At 36.5% G+C, this 19912-nt stretch overlaps 1 protein-coding gene and 1 long non-coding RNA gene across 2 annotated transcripts in view; one reads left to right on the forward strand and one right to left on the reverse strand.

The window, feature by feature from the left end:
* Positions 1 to 19895, reverse strand: part of LOC127174200 (uncharacterized) — a 34376-nt gene extending 14481 nt beyond the window's left edge. Inside the window, exons 1-3 of the long non-coding RNA XR_007828852.1 lie at positions 19760 to 19895; positions 19530 to 19581; positions 19319 to 19446 (exon numbers count right to left, since the gene is read on the reverse strand). This is a non-coding gene — a long non-coding RNA (uncharacterized LOC127174200). The remainder of the gene's footprint in view (positions 1 to 19318; positions 19447 to 19529; positions 19582 to 19759) is intronic.
* The window catches only part of ank3b (ankyrin 3b), a 120998-nt gene that overhangs the window by 15084 nt on the left and 86002 nt on the right, over positions 1 to 19912 (forward strand). Inside the window, 3 exon segments of the mRNA XM_051124506.1 lie at positions 16374 to 16475; positions 17123 to 17221; positions 17639 to 17737. Of these exon segments, the coding sequence (XP_050980463.1) occupies positions 16374 to 16475; positions 17123 to 17221; positions 17639 to 17737 (300 nt within the window).

Here is a 19912-nt window from a genome sequence, read left to right on the forward strand (position 1 = left end):
TTTATTATATTTTATATATTTGACTTTGAATACAAGAGTAGATATACTATTTTCTCTTCCTCTCTACGAAAATGTGTTTAAACAGAAAGGATGACTTGAATTTTTTTCTTCTTTTTATAGAGATAAAGTTGAGGAGGCACTTGAGATTATTAACAAGATGATTTCCAGGCCTGCAAAATGAATGCCAATTAATACAATATTAAAAAATCATGATCAGAATTTAACTATTTCATTGGCTAGAAATTATGCTTTGTGAGTTTGATAAATGATATTATTTTTAGAATAATCCTCAACACAGACAATGTGAAAAGTCATGAAAATTAATTGATTGTAGAGTGTGAGAAACCTAAAAATTGTGCTTCTGTACTTTGTAACGTATGGAGCTATTACCTGTAGACATTTAACTACCATTTCCTGTATTACTGTTTCCTGTAGATATCTAGTAAAGCAAATACTCTGTTAATTTTTGTAACTTGGCGGTGTGGCAAACAGTGGTCTTCCGGGTGTGCGTTTTGCAGTTATTTGGTTCTCTGGAGATCCGTCAGGGCTTTACTCCAGATGTACACTGTGTGTACAGACCACATCTCACAGAATCATGGGAGTTTGTGTCGTACATATCTAGAAGTTCACACAGGAGCACAGAGCAGCAGAGGCAGCTGGACTGGCTCACAGATGCGTGTACAAAAACATATCAGTGTTATTATGAAGAAAATTTAGTTCTGAGTGAAAAAACATTTATTTGCAGATGCCACTTGGATGTGATGTGTTTTTCTGTGAGCGTTATCTGAGTTGGAATCCCTCAAATAATGGCACACAGTAAATCTGATACATACGGTGTCCCTTAACAGCAGCCCAAAAGATACGTCAATATTGATTGACCTGACCTGGAGAGGTCAAAACCTTGCTAACATAGTCCCACACGGAAAATATCCTGAAAGGCAACATAAGGATGCCATAATTCACTATTTGTCACTATTGTTGCATGCTATATTTATGCACAAAACTGTGAGGCTTACTCAGAACCCACTAGCAGCCCAACATAACCAGCCTGTAATACCATATGCATAATATATGCAATGTTATTGCCCTGCATCATGGACAGTTACCAGTGATCATCATGGCAGTTACTTGTTAGAGAATTTTACCACTCTGTACCACTATGTATCAAAGATCAGCACTGTTTCGGTTGTCGAGTTCGGTGTTCAAATAAGGCATTTTTAAGTTCCAGGGGTTGATTTTTATTGACCCTTATGTTGTGTTCTGGTCTTTTTGACCCAGAGAGAATTTTCTGTTGTCCAAAAATGCTATTTAATGTTATCAAATTGGACTAAAACTTACTGACTCATAACCCTGTCTGTGTGGCGTCACACCGACAGAGGCCACTCTCCCGATAGTTGATTGACATGAGCGTCTTACCTCAGATTAGCTTTAACAGTTTGACCTCCATTGCCGGAGCAGGGATGTAAATTACACAAGAATATCTCCGATTGAGGTGTTGTGTTGCTGGATGTAATAATGAACATAGTGGTCGTCATTTACTCCCGACATCTGAGCCGCTGAAGATGCAGTGGATTAAGTTTGTTTGTGAAGGGAATGCGCCTCCCGATCTACATGAATGTGTCTATGTTTGCGCAAATCATTCGTGATCCAGCTTTACCTACAGCAGAAGGGTTTTTTTTAATGAATCTCTGCAATCACCTTTCCTAATACCGTGCTAGGTAGCAAGTTTAGCAGCTAAACGTGGCTAAATGTGGCTAAAGTAAACAGGCTCGTCACTCCACAGAGAGAAGAGAGGGGCGGGGCGAGCAGAGCTCATTAGCATTTAAAGCAGCCTCGACCAGAACAGGATGATTTTTGGTAAAAAGGGGGTTGTTTTACACAACCATTGAGAATTTTTAACCAAAGTATATTATAGACTTTATCAACTCATATCAACTTATGGAAAAAACGGGCATCCGATGACCCTTTTAAGAAAGTTTATTCTCTAAAATAAAAATGAGCTACTCTGTTGAACAAAGAACCAATTCCTTTACTGGAGCTAGAGCTAAAAACAGACAGCATGGGCAGTTGAATTCAGCTCTCAGTGGGAAATTCATTCTTCGTTAATTCCCCCTAAGATCGATTTTGAATTCCTGCTAATTTTCATTTATGTCCTAAGGGTCACTGTGACCAAACTTCTTGATTGTTGGTGTTTGAAAATGGTGGGACTAAAGGGGACAGAGTGTACTTACTGAGGCAGACAACTGATTTTCCAGACTGATAAAGCCTTCTTTCTAAACATTGCCCACTAATTGTCTAAATGAAAGGAGTGGAAAGGAAGAGGTCTTGACAGGAAGTGCTCCTTCAAAGAGTAAGAGATGAATATTAGCAGATGTATATTGCGCTAATGCACACATAACCACACACTCATGTTTCCAGAGTTCAAAAATGATGGTTACATTTATACAGAAATATAAATAAGTTAGCTAGTGTGGCAGATCACGTCTTCTCATACTGTGTTTGTGTGAAGGCAAATTTCATTTCAGGGCTCACATCCCCTCTGCAGTGAGGGATGGGTTGCCATGGCAACACTGCACTACTGAGGAGACGTATAGATCCTCAACTTGCGTCCCACAGTATTCAAGCACGCGTTTTTTGAGGTCAGTGTTCAGTAAAAACAAACATGATCATCTGTCAATGACCATCAGTGGACCATTGATTTGGTCATTTAATACTGGTCTTTGGTTTGTGGGCTATTGACCAATCAAGAGGACAAGTCTCTCCTTATCACTCATTTTGCCCTTTTCTGATTGTTTAAAGGTCATTTGTATATTTTTTGTTATAATACTAGCTTGTAGAGACAAATGCCACGTTCTGTCATGAATCTCTAGATGGTTCAGGCTGATGGGACGTTAACACAAACCGATGATAATCACAGCATTAAACTTCTTGGCACAAGCTGATTGGTTCCTGTTGCATTTAAATAGCTGGTTAGCATTCACTAGAGATTTTCCCAGCATGCTTTTAGAGTTTCTCTGAAACCCTCCACCTCCCCAGCTCCACCTGTATAGATACCTGTTATTATATACACTACTTGTGCAGCAGTAGTATGTCTTAAATACTTACAGCACTGTATTGGCGTATGTATTGGCAGTAGCAAGTTCCTGTACTTGCTTTGCAGCAACAACAGCAGTAACCACCAGCAGCGTAGCAGATCTATTTCACCAAGACCAAATACATTAACATTGTCATATCCATTGCCAGGCTAAAATCTTCAGAGAGTTGTCATGATAGAATTATAAAAACTAAAAACCAAGTGGCTGTATTACTCAAAACATTGCTGTGTTTGTGTAAGAATCCAGTCAACCTGACACAGAAACACTGGCTCAACCAATGGTGTTAGTTTGGGGCGGGACTTTCTGTTTTGTTTTACCAATGGCAGACAGCAAGTGTTCAGGAAACATGTTTGAAAACAGTTCTTTTGATATTGACCCTTCTGTTGAGCTCTGCTCAACTTGGTTATTGTTATTTCATGCTTAACAGAACTCTCCATAGTAATAAATGTTTTGTTTTAGTATTGAATTGAATTTATATTGCAAAATATACACTGCCGTTCAAAAGTTTGGGAGCAGTAAGATCAGTAGTTTCTTATGCTCATCAAGGCTCCATTTATTTGGTCAAAAAAAAAAAAAGTATATTGTAATATTGTAAAATATTATTTTTTTTGTAAATTAATGGTTTTCTATGTGAACGTATTTTAAAATCTAATTCATTCCTGTAATGCAAAGCTGAATTTTCAGCATAATCACTCTAGTTTTCAGTGTCAAATGATCCTTTAGAAATCATTCTGATATACTGAAAAAAACAAAAAAAAAAAATCATTCTAAAATCATTCTAAAAATCCAGAAAAGCTGTAATATTGTAAAATATTATTTCGTTGTAAAATAATGGTTTTCTATGTTAATGTAATTTAAAATCTAATTAATTAGTGTGATGCAAAGCTGAATTTTCAGCATCATCACTCTAGTTTTCAGTGTCAAATGATCCTTTAGAAATCATTCTAATATACTGAAAAAAATCTAAAAATCATTCTAAAATCATTCTAAAAATCCAGAATAAAACTGTAACATTGTGAAATATTATTTAATTGTAAAATAATGGTTCTCTATGTGAATTTATTTTAAAATATAATTAATTCCTGTGATTTTTTTGGGAAACTGTGATACTTTTTTTTCAGGATTCTTTAAAGAATAAAAAAGTTAAAAAAAAAAAAAGAAAAGCAATGTTTCGTAAACAATATACACTACTGTACAAAATTTTGGGGTCAGTAAATTTTTTTCTTTCTTTTTTTTAAAGAAATTAATATTTTTATTCAACAAGGATAATAAAGACTTTGTTACATTGCTATTCTTTTTTGAATAAATGCTATTCTTTTACATTTTTTATTCATCAAAGAATCCTGAAAAAAAGTGTCACAGGTCCAAAAAAAAAAAAAAAAAAAAATTTAATCAGCACAACAGTTTCCAACATTGATAATAAATCAGCATATTAGAATTATTTCTGAAAGATCATCTGATGTACAGGACTGAATAATGCTGAAAATTCATTATATTTAATTAATTATATTTAAATAAATTATATTTTAAAATATATTTAAACCAAAAACCATTATAATATTTCACAATATTACTGTTTTTTGTGTATTTTTGATGGAGTAAATGCAGCCTTGATGAGCATTAAACACTTCGTTAAGAAACATTTAAAATCTTACTGATCCTAAATTTTTAAACATCAGTGTACATATTTAGTACATAAACACGAAGATCCACAGCATTACACTGAACAGCAAAAGCTTTTCTGATAATATGTTGCTAAGACAGGATTGGCCAGTAATGTTTTTAAGGCGGGGCTTAGCTCAGATTGGTGACATTACTGGTGCGGAAAAGTATACACTTTAACCTAAAGCTCCTATTTAAGTTACATTGTCTTCAAAGATCTTTCTTTTGACAGTATAATTTAATATCTAGTCTCTGCGAATAGATGAGGCTGTTTCAACTTTCCACAGTGAATTACTGTCGGTGGCATTGATTTAATTAATGGGATGGGCAACTGGAAGGGCACGAGGGTAGGAATGTGTGTGTGTGCCGGCGGGGGGGCTGGCTGGTGCTGGTGGTGTAATGTTGCTGATGCGGGCAGAGACTGCTGCAACCTCCCAGAGCACTGCGAGCAGGAGAGAGAGAGATAAAAGACAGGGGCAAACTAGTCCAGTCTAGTCCAGAGTCACCGAGGTGCTGATTGGCAGAGCCAGGATCAGGGCAACACCGCAAGCGCTCATAATACCTGGGGAAATGCCCCCAAATCCCCCTTAAGCTGGGTTGCTGTACTCCAGCATGGCTGACTGGCTCCTAACAGTAGCGGCGGGTTGAGTTGTGCTGAATCTGGCCGCCTGTGCCGGGGTATTTGTGCAGCGGAGGGGACGGGAGGGGGGTGCGTAAAAAGAGCTGATAAGCAGGATGACAATAAGACTCGCGCAGGACAGATTCCAGTCGGGGAGGCCTGCCGCACGGAGGGGCCCGCTGCTATTTCGGTCCACCAGATCATGATTACACTCAGCCAGGAGAGAGACCACTGGTGCCTACAAATATGGTAAGTGCCGTCCCATCCGAGAAAGTATGCGGAGCCGGTTGGTGACAGCTGGGAATGGCTAGCGGTGCTAATGTCCCGCATCCGTATTGATGATAAAGTGGATTTGTGCGGCACATAGTGTAGAGTAAAGCTTCTAGACTGCGTCCGGGAGCGTCCCAACTTCATTTTTACATAGTTGCAGTATCTCAGAGTTAACAAGGACATGTGTTTGCAGCTTTAATGCACCCCCGGAGTGCCCGATTCCAAACTCTAGCATATTGATTACCAGGATCATTCAGGACTGCAGGGTGAACATTGCAATGGAGAACGGGATAGATGTAGAATCAGTAAGTTCCACTTTGAAACAATGTTAAAAGGCTGATGCTGGTGGGTTTGATGTTGTTCGGGATTGGCGCTTTGGCTGAGTGCAAATGGTGTGGTGTTTACGGGGCATGGTTGGAGTGTAGTGGTGCATTGCTCGAAAGGGCTCCAATTTCATCTGACAGTGCAACAGGAAGGCAGTGCGATACGTTTTGATTGCAAGCTTTTAATTTGGATTGATGTAAATTCTCCACTGCTGGGGTCATTCACTGCAGAGACTGAATTTTGCTTGTGGTCCAGTATGATTTGGATTGTGCATCAGGTTCTGTTGAACTGTCACGGCATGCTGTAGACTGACTAACCTGGTTCTCTGTGGTAGTGGTTGACCGATATTGGCGTATAAATGGCTTTAATAAAATTTTTTTTTTTTTTTTTTTATAAATGGATTTCTAGAGACCAGGGGCTAAATAATATGTGACCCTGGACCACAAAAACATTGTATGTGTCAAAATTATAGATTTTTCTTTTATGCCAAGTATCTTAATTTTCCATGAAGATATTTTGTAAATTTCCAACCATAAATATATCAATACTTAATTTTTGATTAGTAATATGCATTGCTAAAAACTTTTGGAAAGCTTTAAAGGTGATTTTCTCAGTATTTAGATTTTTTTGCACCCTCAGATTCCAGATTTTTAAATAATTGTATCTCGGCCAAATATTGTCCTTCCTAACAAACCATTCATAATATGACTTTCATATGATGTATAAATCTCAATTTCAAAAAAATGTACCCTTATGACTGGTCACATACAGTATATACATTATTGTTTTTCAGATTAAAACCAATATATATATATATGATCATACTGTACATTGTTATATTATATATACATATATTACAAGAATTTAATTAACAAAGCAGCAAGTTGTTGTCTAACCTAGCGCAAACTTTGATGCAAATTTCTCAGATCACTTTCCCATAAAATATACTTTGACAAAACTGCTTCAGTACTTATTAATATTAAAAACAAAAGTTTGTCCATTGATCAGTCATGTGGTGCAACCAACACGCAGACAAAACAATAAGAAATGACATCATAAAGAGACTATGTCAAGGTCAACAGGTCCTAAAGTGATAGTTTACCCAAAAATTAAAATTCAGACATTATTTACTCATCCTCATGTTGTTCCAAACCCGTAAGACCTTTGTTCATCTTCAGAACACAAATTAAGATATTTTTGATGAAATCCGAGGGCTTTCTGACCCTGCATAGACAGCAACTGACACAAAAAAGAAGTAATTGTTGAATAAAGTCATTATTTTTGTTTTCTTTGCACACAAAAAGTATTTTAGTAGCTTCATAACATTACAGTTGAACCACAGATGTCACATGGTCTATTTTATCGATGTCCTTACTACCTTTTTGTGCCTTGCACGTGGTAGTACTATTGCTGTCTATGCAGGGTCAGAGAGCTGTTTATTTCAATTGTTTAATATCCAATTTTTTTTGTTACGGGTTTGAAACGACATGTGGGTGAGTAATTGATGACAGAATTTTTATTTTTGGGTGAACTATCCCTTTAAAATATCAGGTAATTTGTCTTTTTATGACAAGGTTAGTTGAAGCTGTAAAATGTCACGTGGTGCAACTCCCCAAAATGCAATGATAATTATGAATTAATTATACATGGAAAAAATCCTGAGCACATATAAAATAGGTTTATTACTTTTTATGTGATGGTTACACCACATGACATCTTAGTGTCATTACATACAAAGTTTTTAACCACATGAAATCAATGGGAGCGCAAAAAGTTAATTTCTAAACGCATCTTTTTCTTTATCATGGCAACCTGTTGACCCTAATGCTAGTAATCTCAAAATAACAAACATTGGCCTATCTCTACTCTGTGGCACTTGTGTGTTTTCACAGTTGTCAGTTGTTTTCCTATTTGTTGTTCTACAGTTGTCAGGATGAACTAACTTTGTAAGCTGCTCTCCCACGGTTTGGCCTGCATGAGGATTTCCTCAAAGCATTTCCGCTACAGATTTGCCCAAGATCAAGTAACGTGGAATCACGTCTTATAGCAGTGCATCTGTGTACATTAATGTTTTCAACAGCTGCTTGACACCACAAATATTGTCTGAGAGGAATGCTGGATTTAGTATACACAATTGCCTATACTACTCGCCCACCCACTCCCTGGGTCAACTGGCAAAAGGCTCTAAATTTTCTATAACATTTCTTATTGTGCTGATAGAAGGTTTGCACTTTCAACACAATTTGGTCATGTACCCAGATACTTGGCCATATTGCTGATAGTTGGATGTAAACAACAGCATGGTTCGCACGGTTAATGTACTACTGAATTTGTTGGTTTGCTAATTTATGCTGTCTAAACCACAGAAAAAACATGTGGAAGCTGTCAAATCATATAGAGAGGGACTTAGTAAGTGGAAAATGGCACAATATTTTGACAAACTAAAGTTAATAGGTGGTAAAGATACGTACAAGCAGTATTATTTAAGATGTTAGCCTAATATTTCACCTACCTGACTGTATATGATAAGAACAAATGTGAATGTTGTCAAGATTCTTGCCCTGAAAATCCTGGCTCAGTTTGGCCAACCACAAATGCCAGTTTTTTGCACTCTTCTGCTTGATTTGTTATAACTTTGGCAGTCTGTAGTGCTCCAAATGTTTGTCCTGGTCCGACCGATTAGTACAGCCCAAAACATGACGAGGATTGACCATTTTCGGCAGCAATAATCAGCAAAATATGCGAGTTTCGTTTGATTCAGTGGCATTGTTTACATTCAGTGCTGCCAATATGACCGTTTGATGATGCGTCGTGAAAACACTCTATTCATTAGTGCAATTTATTAAAAAAAACAGTGGATTTTAAAGAGACACTTGAGGGGAAAATTGACCTTTAGCTTCCACATCAAATAGCAGGGTCAAAATTGGGCTTCAAACCTATAGCACCATGCAGTCTTTTGATGTAAAGCTGAATATTCAGCAGCCATTAGTCTTTAGTGTCACATGATCCTTCAGAAATCATTCTAATCTATAATAAAGCATAAATAAGGATAAATCCCTTTTTTAAAGACAAGATGTTCTGATTCTGCTTGGGCCGAGGGATGTGAACACCTACACCTTTATTTTCATTCTCCATGCTTGATGAGATTTGAATGTGCTAACGCTTTATCATCAGAAAGCGTGACACAGGACGCCGTTTCATTCTGCAGTCCTGCTCTATCTGCACTCTACACTGAAGAGCGTCAGGAATGAGGACAGATACATCACACACTCAGCTCTCTTCATGCATGCGCCGTTATCTGAGCACGCTGCGATAGTGTGTGTGCAGTGTCAATTGACAGCTTTTCTCTACGGCTTAAAACACTGCACTGCACTCGCCTCCCTGCAGACAACTCCCATTATAAAGACAAACAACCACGTGTGTGTAAAACAATCAGCGTTTGTGCTCAGTGTTGGTGCATAGGAAATGTTTCTGACTGGATAACTGCATAATCTCTAATAATTTTGTTACATGCTTTGCTTGTCGTGTGGATGAAGAAGGCAGCTAGATACAGATCATGGCTTGTACTTATCATACATACTGATTTACATGAATCTAGAGTCATCTAAATGCTTCAAAGAACAAGATGTTCCCAAAGAGATTTTATATGATCGCAGTATATTGCTCATGCAGACAAGTTCTCAAAGGTTTCACTGCTTAACCTGTGTGGACTTGCATTAATTAAAGACTGGGGATGCAGGGGATTCTGGTTGCATAGAGGCCCAAATCAAAAGATCTCACCCCTAAGGTCTTTGAATTTTTTTTTTTAACTCTATGATGAACATTTAAAATTCTTAAATGGTTAATTGTGATAACTTAAACATAATTCAAAACTTATTTTTTATATTTTCTGTAAGCTTTTTTTTGTTTAATATTTTGTTGTATAATTAATAATTAATAATTTAAATAATATTAATTGATTATCTTATTAATAATTGTTAATAATTTAATTCGCAATCACTTTATTTTTAATAATTCTATTATTAATATTTTATTCTGCTCATTTTATTATATACATACATATATATACAGTCACAAGTGTCAATTTTTCAAAATTGAGATTTATATATCATCTGAAAGCTGAATAAATAAGATTTCCGATGATGTATGGTTTAGGATATAATATTTGGCTGAGATACCACTCTTTTAATATCTGTAATCTGAGGGTGCAAAAATATTGAGATATTGAGATATTTGTTTCTGGTAGGAAATGTACAAAATATTTTCATGGAACATGATCTTTACTTAATATCGTAATGATTTTTGGCATAAAAGAAAAATTGATAGTTTTGCCCCATACAATGTATTTTTGGCTATTGCTACAAATATACCCATGCTACTTAAGACCAGGTTCATATATATATATAGATACATATATATGTATATATGTGTGTGTGTATATATATATATATATATATATAGGATACTGTTTATTTTACTAATTTACTAATACACAGTTTTACAGTTTTAAATGCCTTTAAAGTTGACATGAAATGCAAATTCACCTCATATATTTTCTAAATGCTTGTTATTGATATTACTGTGATTTGTGTATGCATGTTTCATTTTATCTTTTTGTTTGCCTTTTAATTCATAATCACAGTTAGTCTTCTCTCAAAACTAATAGTGCTACTTGACTTCAGTAAACACCAGTTAAAATACATCATAACATCATAACGCTGACAAATTAGCATTAGAGATCTGTGTATGAGCCCCTCTAACTGGCTGTAACTGGCGTCGTTGTGGGAGTGTGTTAGCATGTGTGTTCCTGTAATGCTTGTGCTTGGCTTCTGCTAATGCTGGCTGATGATCAGCCCTGATAAAGCCCATATCTATTCAGCGCTGGGCTGCAGGACGGGACATAGCCTCACTCTGATGATCCGAGCTGTCTGTCAACTATAGCAGCAGGACAGATCTCTGTGTGCTTTGCTGTGTTTCAGCCTCTCAATTTCATGTCACCTTTTTGTCCTTTTTAAATGTAGGTGGCTTTGTTGTAGTGATGCATCGATCGACTCCCATGTTCTTTCTAAGAAAAATCCAGTTTTCTAAGTCTATACATGAGCCTGTGATATCCGTTCCTTGCCAGGATATTGAACAAATAATTTAGTATTGAGTTTTACGTATACTCTACAAAATGCTGCATGACACCCACAGGTAAATCAATGAGCCAGGGCCGAGCTTGTGAAGATTTTCTTGTATAGGATTAATCAGTTATGTCTATAGTAGCTAGAGCTGGTCAATATAGCTTAGATTTTTTATATTTGACACCAATTAGCATTTATAGCATTTATTACTCTTATTACTTTTTACTCTTTGTTACTTTTTTTTTTAAAATACAGTTGAGGTCAAAAGTTTACATCCCCCTTTCAGAATCTGCTTAATGTTATATACCAAAGCAAAAGGGATCACACAAAATGCATGGTATTGTTTATTTAGTACTAGATCTGAATAAGATATTTCACATAAAAGATGTTCACACATAGTCCACAAGAGAAAATAATTGAATTTAGACAAATTACCCGGTTCAAAAGTTTACATCCCCTTTATTCTTAATACTGTGTTCTTACCTGAATGATCCACAGCTGTTTTTTTGTTTTGTTTTGTTTTGTTTTGTTTTGTTTAGTAATAGTTGTTCATGAGTCCCCTGTCTGTCCTGAATGGTTAAACTGCCCGCTGCTCTTCAGAAGAATCCTTTAGGTCCCACAAATTCTTCGGTTTTTCATCAGTTTTGTGTATTTGAATCCTTTCCAAAAATGACTCTGTGATTTTGAGATTTAACTTCTCACACGGAGGACAACTGAGGGACTCATATGCAACTATTACAGAACGCTCACTGATGCTCCAGAAGGAAAAAAACAATGCACTAAGAGCCAGGGGGTGAAAACTTATGAACACAATGGAAATGTGTACATTTTTCTTATTTAGCCTAAATATCATATTTGTTTCATTTAGTACTGCCCTTCAGAGGCTACAGAAGAAGAGGCTACAGAAGATAGTTACATGTTTCCCAGAAGACAAAATAAGTTAAACTTACCCTGATCTTCAAATTCAGAAAGTTTTCAACCCCCTGCACTACAGAGGAATGTAAACTTTTGACCTCAGCTGTATCTGAATATTATGAAAGAACGTGAATTAATTAATAAAAAACATTTATTTATTTATTTTTTGTTTCTGTAGTATTTCATTGTTTAACTATAGAACTAAAACTAAATAAAAAACTAAACAAAATGTATTAAAAAACATATTGACTTTACAAAAATTACAAAAACACAAAGAAATAGCAAACTAAGAACAGAAAATACAAAAATTCATTAAAAATGTAAAAAAAACTATAGTAGTATCTACAGTAGTGATACTAAAAAAACACTGATTAAAATCGGCCCTATGTATGTTAACGCCTTATTGTGAATTATTCTTGAAAGCATGTTATAAATAAAAATGGTTGTTCATTATTAGTTTATAAAACCTAATGCAAATTTTAACAAAATGAGTCTTACTGTGAAGTGTTACCAACCATTTGTATTGCGCAGTCATGTGTTCTAATGAAGAAAAAGATTTCAAGCAGGTTTTGTTGAGGCTTTTCCAGAACATATTGTGTGCTTCCTGATAGAGAGAGAGAGAGAGAGAGAGGGAGGCAGACAGACAGAGAGAGATGTTCAAAGGAAACTCCCACACACTGCAGAGGTTGAGCCCACATTACACAGACAGAGGATGACATTTCTACATGCTAGACTATCTAGACAGAAGCCAGGGACTGATATTGCTAGAGGAAGTGAAAAACTGTAGAATAATTAATGATTAACCCGAAGGAAATATTTACAGCCTTATTTGTAGTTTGTTTGGGTGCATTTTGTACGCCGCCTCCATAGAGTTGCAGTCTTTTATTTAAAGGTGAAGTGTGTAATTTCTGCACCAATAGCATCACCAAACAAAATTGTAAAAAATAATGGTTTCAAACTGATTTTTGAACATTTCCCTTCACCTGCTATTGGTCAGACTAACAGATGGCCACGCCCCAAACTCACTCCATTGGTTGAACCAGTGCTGCTTGTGTTGCTATGATGTTCAAACAAACAAGCAACCATTTGATAGTGCCACATTGTTTCTTTTTTTTGTCAACACTTGAATATTGATTCCATCAAAAAATAAAAAATAAATAAACACAATAAAATGCAATTTCAAACACCTGAGAAAATTGCATTTTGGTCAGGTTCAGAAAGATAATCAAAACTTCTTCTTCGCCGCTTGTTTTTGGATTCAGAAGTGCTGTACTGTTTTAGAGAATTCATAACAGCGCCCCCTACCATATAACACTAAAAACACATATTGCCAGAAAAGCATTGTATTTTAAATCAGTGGTTCCCAACCCCGTTCCTAAAGTGCCCCCCAACACTGCATGTTTTCTGTGTCTCCTTAATCAAACACACCTGATTCAGATCATCAGCTCATTAGTAGAGACTCCAAGACCTGAAATGGGTGTGTCAGACAAAGGAGAGATGCAAAATGTGCAGTTTTGGGGGGGCCTTCAGGAAAGTGGTTGGGAACCACTGTTTTAAATAATGGAAAGTGTCATGATAGTGGTGGGGAAAAAGCTAATGAGGAACAAACTTTGTGACCATTAAAACTAGGGATGCAACAATACAGTTGGTCCATGGTTCAATACGTACCTCGGTTTTTAACCACGGTTTTCGGTTCTGATAACTTGCCACATCAGTGTTTTTTTTTTTTTGTTGCATCTAATTAACAACAAAATACCCCTGTAAACCTCTGTACACTGGAAAAAGCATGGAGAGAGGTATTATTTTTCTGATTTTTACACAAAATATAACTGCATCCTGGGGATCTCCAAATGGGGGCGGGAACTCCAAAACGGGTTGGGAGTTTCAAAATAGGGCGTGGCTTCTTCCCATTGACAGGCAGGCACATGACACGCATAGAGTGATAGAGTAAAACCTTTCCCCTGCACTGCACTGTGATGCCTCGCGGGAGACCCATGAGCTTTTCTGCTTTCACTGAGCATATTTATTTATCTAGCATACTTTATTTTATCAGAAACAATAAAACAATGTCTAATTTATAAAGTTTTATTTATAAATCAATAACAGTTGGCTGAAGCCAGAGCCAATGGTGAAGGTCTTTGCGTGACGAGACCCCTCCCGAATAATGATTAAGTATATTTGTAAGACATTGCTAATCGACATACAGTATAGAATATTATTGTCTGCCTCATTCTATATTAAGAAGCCACACTCAAACACTCGACTGATGCTGTGTAGTAAAAATAAGTTATAATGTTCTCTTTTGTTGGACATCAAGTTTAGATTGTAGATTGTAGATCAAGTTAGGCTTATTTCATTAGAAGGGAAGATGCTCTGCAAATGTTGCTTTTTCAGATATAAGCGGGAAAGCGTTTCCTCATCTCAGTGTGTGAAATCACGGGCACACACACAGCAAATTTTGAGAGAAATAAAACAAGGAAATTATTTAAATGCAAAACCGAAAAAACCCTTTTCAATTATATTCTACCGAACTGTATTGAAACTGTGTTTAAAAAATTTAAATTGGAGGAATATAAAAGAATCAAATCTGGAATATCAATATAAAATGTTTTGAAAATTGATCTCCAGTTTGAGTTATGTAAATCCTAGATGTTGTAGTATGTGGTAACTCCTGTGGGTTAGGAGGGTATGTGAATGGATTGTGATGCAGTCAGCATGTGTTCATGTATGTGTCGGGGTGTGTCGGGACTACAGCACTGCAGCAACAGCAGACACACCCTCTGTCTGTGTCTCTCTCTCTCTGTGTCAGTGTGTGAATATCTGGACTCTGAACTGTTGGTCTAGACCACTCCTTATTCTCAGATCCACAGTTATTACATACTCATTTATGTCATGTTTTGTAACTGCACTTAGCCAAGTGTTGAATTATTGGACTAGAGGTTTTAGTTTTACCTCATTCATATTTTTAGAATAAAAATGTTAGCATTTCATGCATCTAAACATGTTAGTATAGAAATGCACAGAGAGATGAAACAGTAAATGCATGTGTGAAAAGTATGTCTGGCATTGACGTAGGACGGGCAGCTGCTGTTAAATGCTCTTTCATTACAGTTAAAACATAGTGCTGAAATTAGCATGTGGCTGGATGATCATACAAGGAGTTTGAATGTCATTTTATGCTTGTAATATAGAGTTGCTATAGTACATAGATAAGAACTTAAATCACTGTGAGATTTTCTATGTATAAACTGTTAACCAGTGCAAAATGATCACAAATTAAAAAGGAATCATGCCAATATTGTCCAAAACCCCACTTTTCTAGGGTGTTTCCAAACTTTTGGAGGGCTGTGTAGGTCTTGTTTTCAGTCTTATCTGTCTACAGCTATTTTTAGCTGTACAAAACAGCTCATTTTGCTGCTTGATATTGCAAATTGGTGTGTCTTACCATATTTTTTTAATGTATTAATTATGAACATACCAATTTGTAGTTCATACATTTTTACCGTTTACTGCACATTGTTATTCTTTTTGTTATTTCCTAATGAACCGTAAGTCTCATCCATAGGCTTACTTTCACATTGAAGAATAAGGTGGCTAAATTGCTGTGGAATCTAAGTCACAGCACGTTTTAAGAAACATGACTTGTATTCTGAAAAATACGGTATATGTATATTTCATTGTGAGATTCCACATTTCACTAATTCAGCAAATGCACCTGCAAATTTCATTTCCAAATTGAAAAAAAAATGATGAGCAGGATGGAAAAGACCAGCATACTCATGTAATTTCAGTGTGCTTAGTCAGGTGTGTGACGTCTTTACTGACAGGATGAAAGCATCCATTACGACTCCTCACGCTGATCACTTCCTGTGTGAATGCCTCTAGAATCCCACTCTGTGACATTTCCTTGCTGTTTTACATAACAACAGCCAGATTATCCACAGAATTACTGTTTATTTGTGTTTCTGTTATTAGAAATGTCAGCTAGCCCATTATCAGACACAAAAGAGGCAGTGGGAATCTTGGAAATGACCTGCTGCACGATCAGCCGTTTGTTTACAGTTCTCAGTGGCACTTTACTTTTCAAAGCACTTGATGCAAAATCGTTCGATTTTTTTTTTTGGTGCTTGTCTCTAAGTGGTTGCCATGTCCAGTCAATATACTGCACGCTTCATCTCTTTCTTTTGTCTTTTTGGGTTTTGCTTAAATGCAAATGATGCCATAGGTTGGATTTTGTTAACAGTTCTTTTTTGAGGACTTCCTTCTCCTTCTTGATAATTGAAAACATCAGCTAATCATGTTATTGGTTCCTCTTGATCAGTCCGGGGTTGTAAAAGATCTGATTGTTGTTTCTCTCTCTTTCAGACTGACAGTAATGCCAGTTACCTCAGAGCGGCCCGAGCTGGAAACCTTGAGAAGGCCCTTGATTATATAAAGTCTGGTGTGGACATCAACATCTGCAATCAGGTCATACATCTTCCTTTTTGTAAAATTAACATTTAAATTTGTACTGTATACTACTATTATAAAGGCTGAGGTCAACAAGGTGTTTTTTTTTAAGAAATAAATACTTTTTTATTTAGCAAGGGTGCATTAAACTGAAAAATAGGCAGTAAAGACATTAATAATGTTACAAAAGATTTCAATAAAAAATGCTTTTCTCTTGAACTATTCATCAAAGAATACTGAAAAATGATTTCCACAAAAATATTAAGTGGCACAACTGTTTTTAACACTGATAATAATAAGAAATGTTTCTTGAACAGCAAATCAGCATATTAAAATGATTTCTGAAGGATCATGTGACACTGAAGACTGGAGTAATGATGCTGAAAATTCAGCTTTGCATCTCAGGAATAAATTACATTTTTAAATATACTGAAATACAAAACAAATTTTTAAATTGTAATAATATTATTATATTATATTTTAATAATACTGTATTAATCAAATAAATGCAGCCTTGAGTCTTTCTAATGTTGAGTAGCCCTGATTTAGATATCATAAACTATTAAAATAACATTTTCCATCTGTATGCCTCATTATAGTCTTAAATAATGTAAATAAACAGTCAAGAAAATATTTTCATGATTTGTCTGTTTTTCTGGATGCAGAATGGGTTGAACGCTCTTCATCTAGCATCTAAAGAAGGCCATGTGGAGGTTGTGGCTGAGCTTATTAAACTTGGTGCCGCTGTGGATGCAGCAACAAAGGTAACACCTTATTCACCACATCAGATATTATAACACACCACTATAAAGGCACTATTTGCATTAGTGTAGATGACTGAACATATGAATTAAAGATGACAAGTGTGTTGCTCAGCTGTGCATGACTTCATAGACATGACTTTGCTGCATCAGCAAGTCTTCAAAGTCACCGTTGCCTGATGTCCAGGTTGACTTTGAGCTTCTACCAAAAGCTGGATCTACTCATTCACGCTGAGGATCTTCAAGCAGACGATTTCCGTAAAGGCTTTAGAAAAGGGGATTCTTCAAAGTGATATTTATGTAATAGAACAGTGACAAAAATAGCAAGGAAGCATTCCAAAAGACAGCTGGTGTATGTAAAAACACTGGGTCACTGTATACACTGAGTCAAAGTGTTCTCTCATGTTCTTCTGATTCTAGAAAGGAAACACCGCTCTGCACATAGCATCACTCGCTGGACAGGCGGATGTTGTCAAGGAACTCGTGAATAGTGGAGCAAATATCAACGCACAGTCTCAGGTACAGTCAGCACTATACTGTAAAACATGTCCATTCTTATGGCGAGTTCAAGTTATGTCAGAAAGATTGTATTTACGAGTTGAATGCGAAAGTGAAACTTTCTTTAAACTCAAATTTTCAGAGTTGGGAGCATGTCAGTGAGAAAATATGGTGGATTCAATAGATGTAGCATCTGTATTTACAGTAAATATGTTGAAATGAATTACTTTCATTCAGAATAGAACTAAGTTGCATGTACAAAATACAATAGTAACTATAGCTGCAAGCTATAGGTTCAAGCGCAGGGATTTAAGCACATATAAAAAAAGACAGGCCTGTAACCACCAAATCAATTATTTAAAAAGGTTTTTTTGGCAAACAGAGGTAATTTACAATAGAAATATTATGTTTTTAATGTTTATGACTGTTATAGTGCCAACTGTGGTCTGATCTCTTTAAAACTTTGCATGCTTAGAATCACCTGTCGCATGTGCTCAGCAGGTTTTGTGAAGTTTTGAGTTTTCCTTTAGGCTTTATAGGATTTTGGGTAAATTTGGGCAGGTCCCTTTTCTAAACAACCCCGTTATAGCTTCCCAAAAAGTAAATTTCAACATTTTTTTTTTTGATAATTATTGACCTAGAGCAGGGGTGACCACACTCGGTCCTGGAGGGCTGGTATCCTACACAGTTTAGCGCCAACCTTAATCAGACTCACCTGAATCAGCTAATCAAGGTCTTAATAGGTATACTTGAAACTTCCAGGCAGGTGTGTTGAGGCAAGTTGGAACTAAACTCTGCAGGACACCAGCCCTCCAGGATCAAGTTTGGTGGCCCCTGATCTAGAGAGTCCAGAGAATTGTACCACAGAATTTTTTTTCCAGATTGAGAGAAAAACCTAGAAGTAGTTCGCAAAAGTAGTTTTTTTTTTAAATCTTCTCGATCATTTAACAAATGATTTGATATTGCCACCCCATGGCCAATTTCTTTCAAATTTCTCACAGACCTTTGGAGACATGAGTCAAACAGGCCCACCGAGTTTCCTTCCGAACAGCCTCCGTTAACCTTGTTTAATAGGTGCTCAGACTTCATCGGCCAATGTCAGCCATGTTTTTTGAGATATGCAAATGTCCTTATAGACACTTGTGGCACTTTGGACCACGATTAACAGGACAAATGGTTACGAAGTTATAGCCATTTTTAAGGTTTTTCCCTCTTATAGCGCCACCAAGTGGTCAAGCTCTGCATTTTTTCCTGTGACCTCAGCCCTTACAAAAGTGTTCTGAGTTTGGCAAAGATATCTCATTCTGTTTAGGAGTTACAGGCATTTTACTAAAAGTGGCCCTGCCCATTTCGAACGTTTTGGTGTCCCTTTGTGACGGCGGGTCGAAAGTTCATCACTCTCCAGAGAATCTTTCTGCACTGGTTTGGTTCCGATTGGGCGAAAAACCTAGTTCACAAAATTATTTTTTTCAAAAAATCCAAAATACCCAAAATTTTTAATCACGATTAAATCAGTGTTTTGTCCGCCGTGAGCCTAGGATTCCAGCGACATAAGACACCAGCCTGCGACTGACAGTGTAGGAGTTATGAGCAATTTCGTACTTTTGATCATTGTAGTGCCTCCATCAGGATGGGCGAGTTCTGGTCACGTTGTCGGCAGTGTGAGTACCACCATCCCTCAAGTTTCAAGTCTCTACAGCCAGCTGGATTTTGTTGTAAATTTTCAGTACCTTCAAAACACACATCAAAAATATTTTTTACAGTTACTTTTTAAGAGATATAGCCAATGTTGCAAATGTTGTACACAACTAACTTCCTAAGCAAGATTCTCTTCAGACTGTTGCTCTGTCATGCCAGCTGTTGATCTGAAAGAGAAGACCAACCATGAAAGTTAGTTTATGCTAATATCCACTGTAGCACCAAAGAGAATGCAAATTTCTCCAGCATTGTGATGCAGTATGAAGTTCTGATACTAAAGTTCTCAGTTTGTCCTCAAATAGCTCTGAAAGAATTTTGAAGTGCTGCATTAAATATATAACCTACTTGTGTCTCCATTTTGAGAAGAAACTGTTGGGATTTGAGAGCTGGTATGGTTGATAGTTATAGTAGTGCATGCATTTTTGCCTTGTCACCGAAACGATCCTCGGGGAGTCCAAAATTAAACACACACACACGTGTACGGGAGACTAGAGACAG

This window comes from Labeo rohita, chromosome 12, assembly GCF_022985175.1.
Source record: "Labeo rohita strain BAU-BD-2019 chromosome 12, IGBB_LRoh.1.0, whole genome shotgun sequence".
NCBI lineage: Eukaryota > Metazoa > Chordata > Actinopteri > Cypriniformes > Cyprinidae > Labeo > Labeo rohita.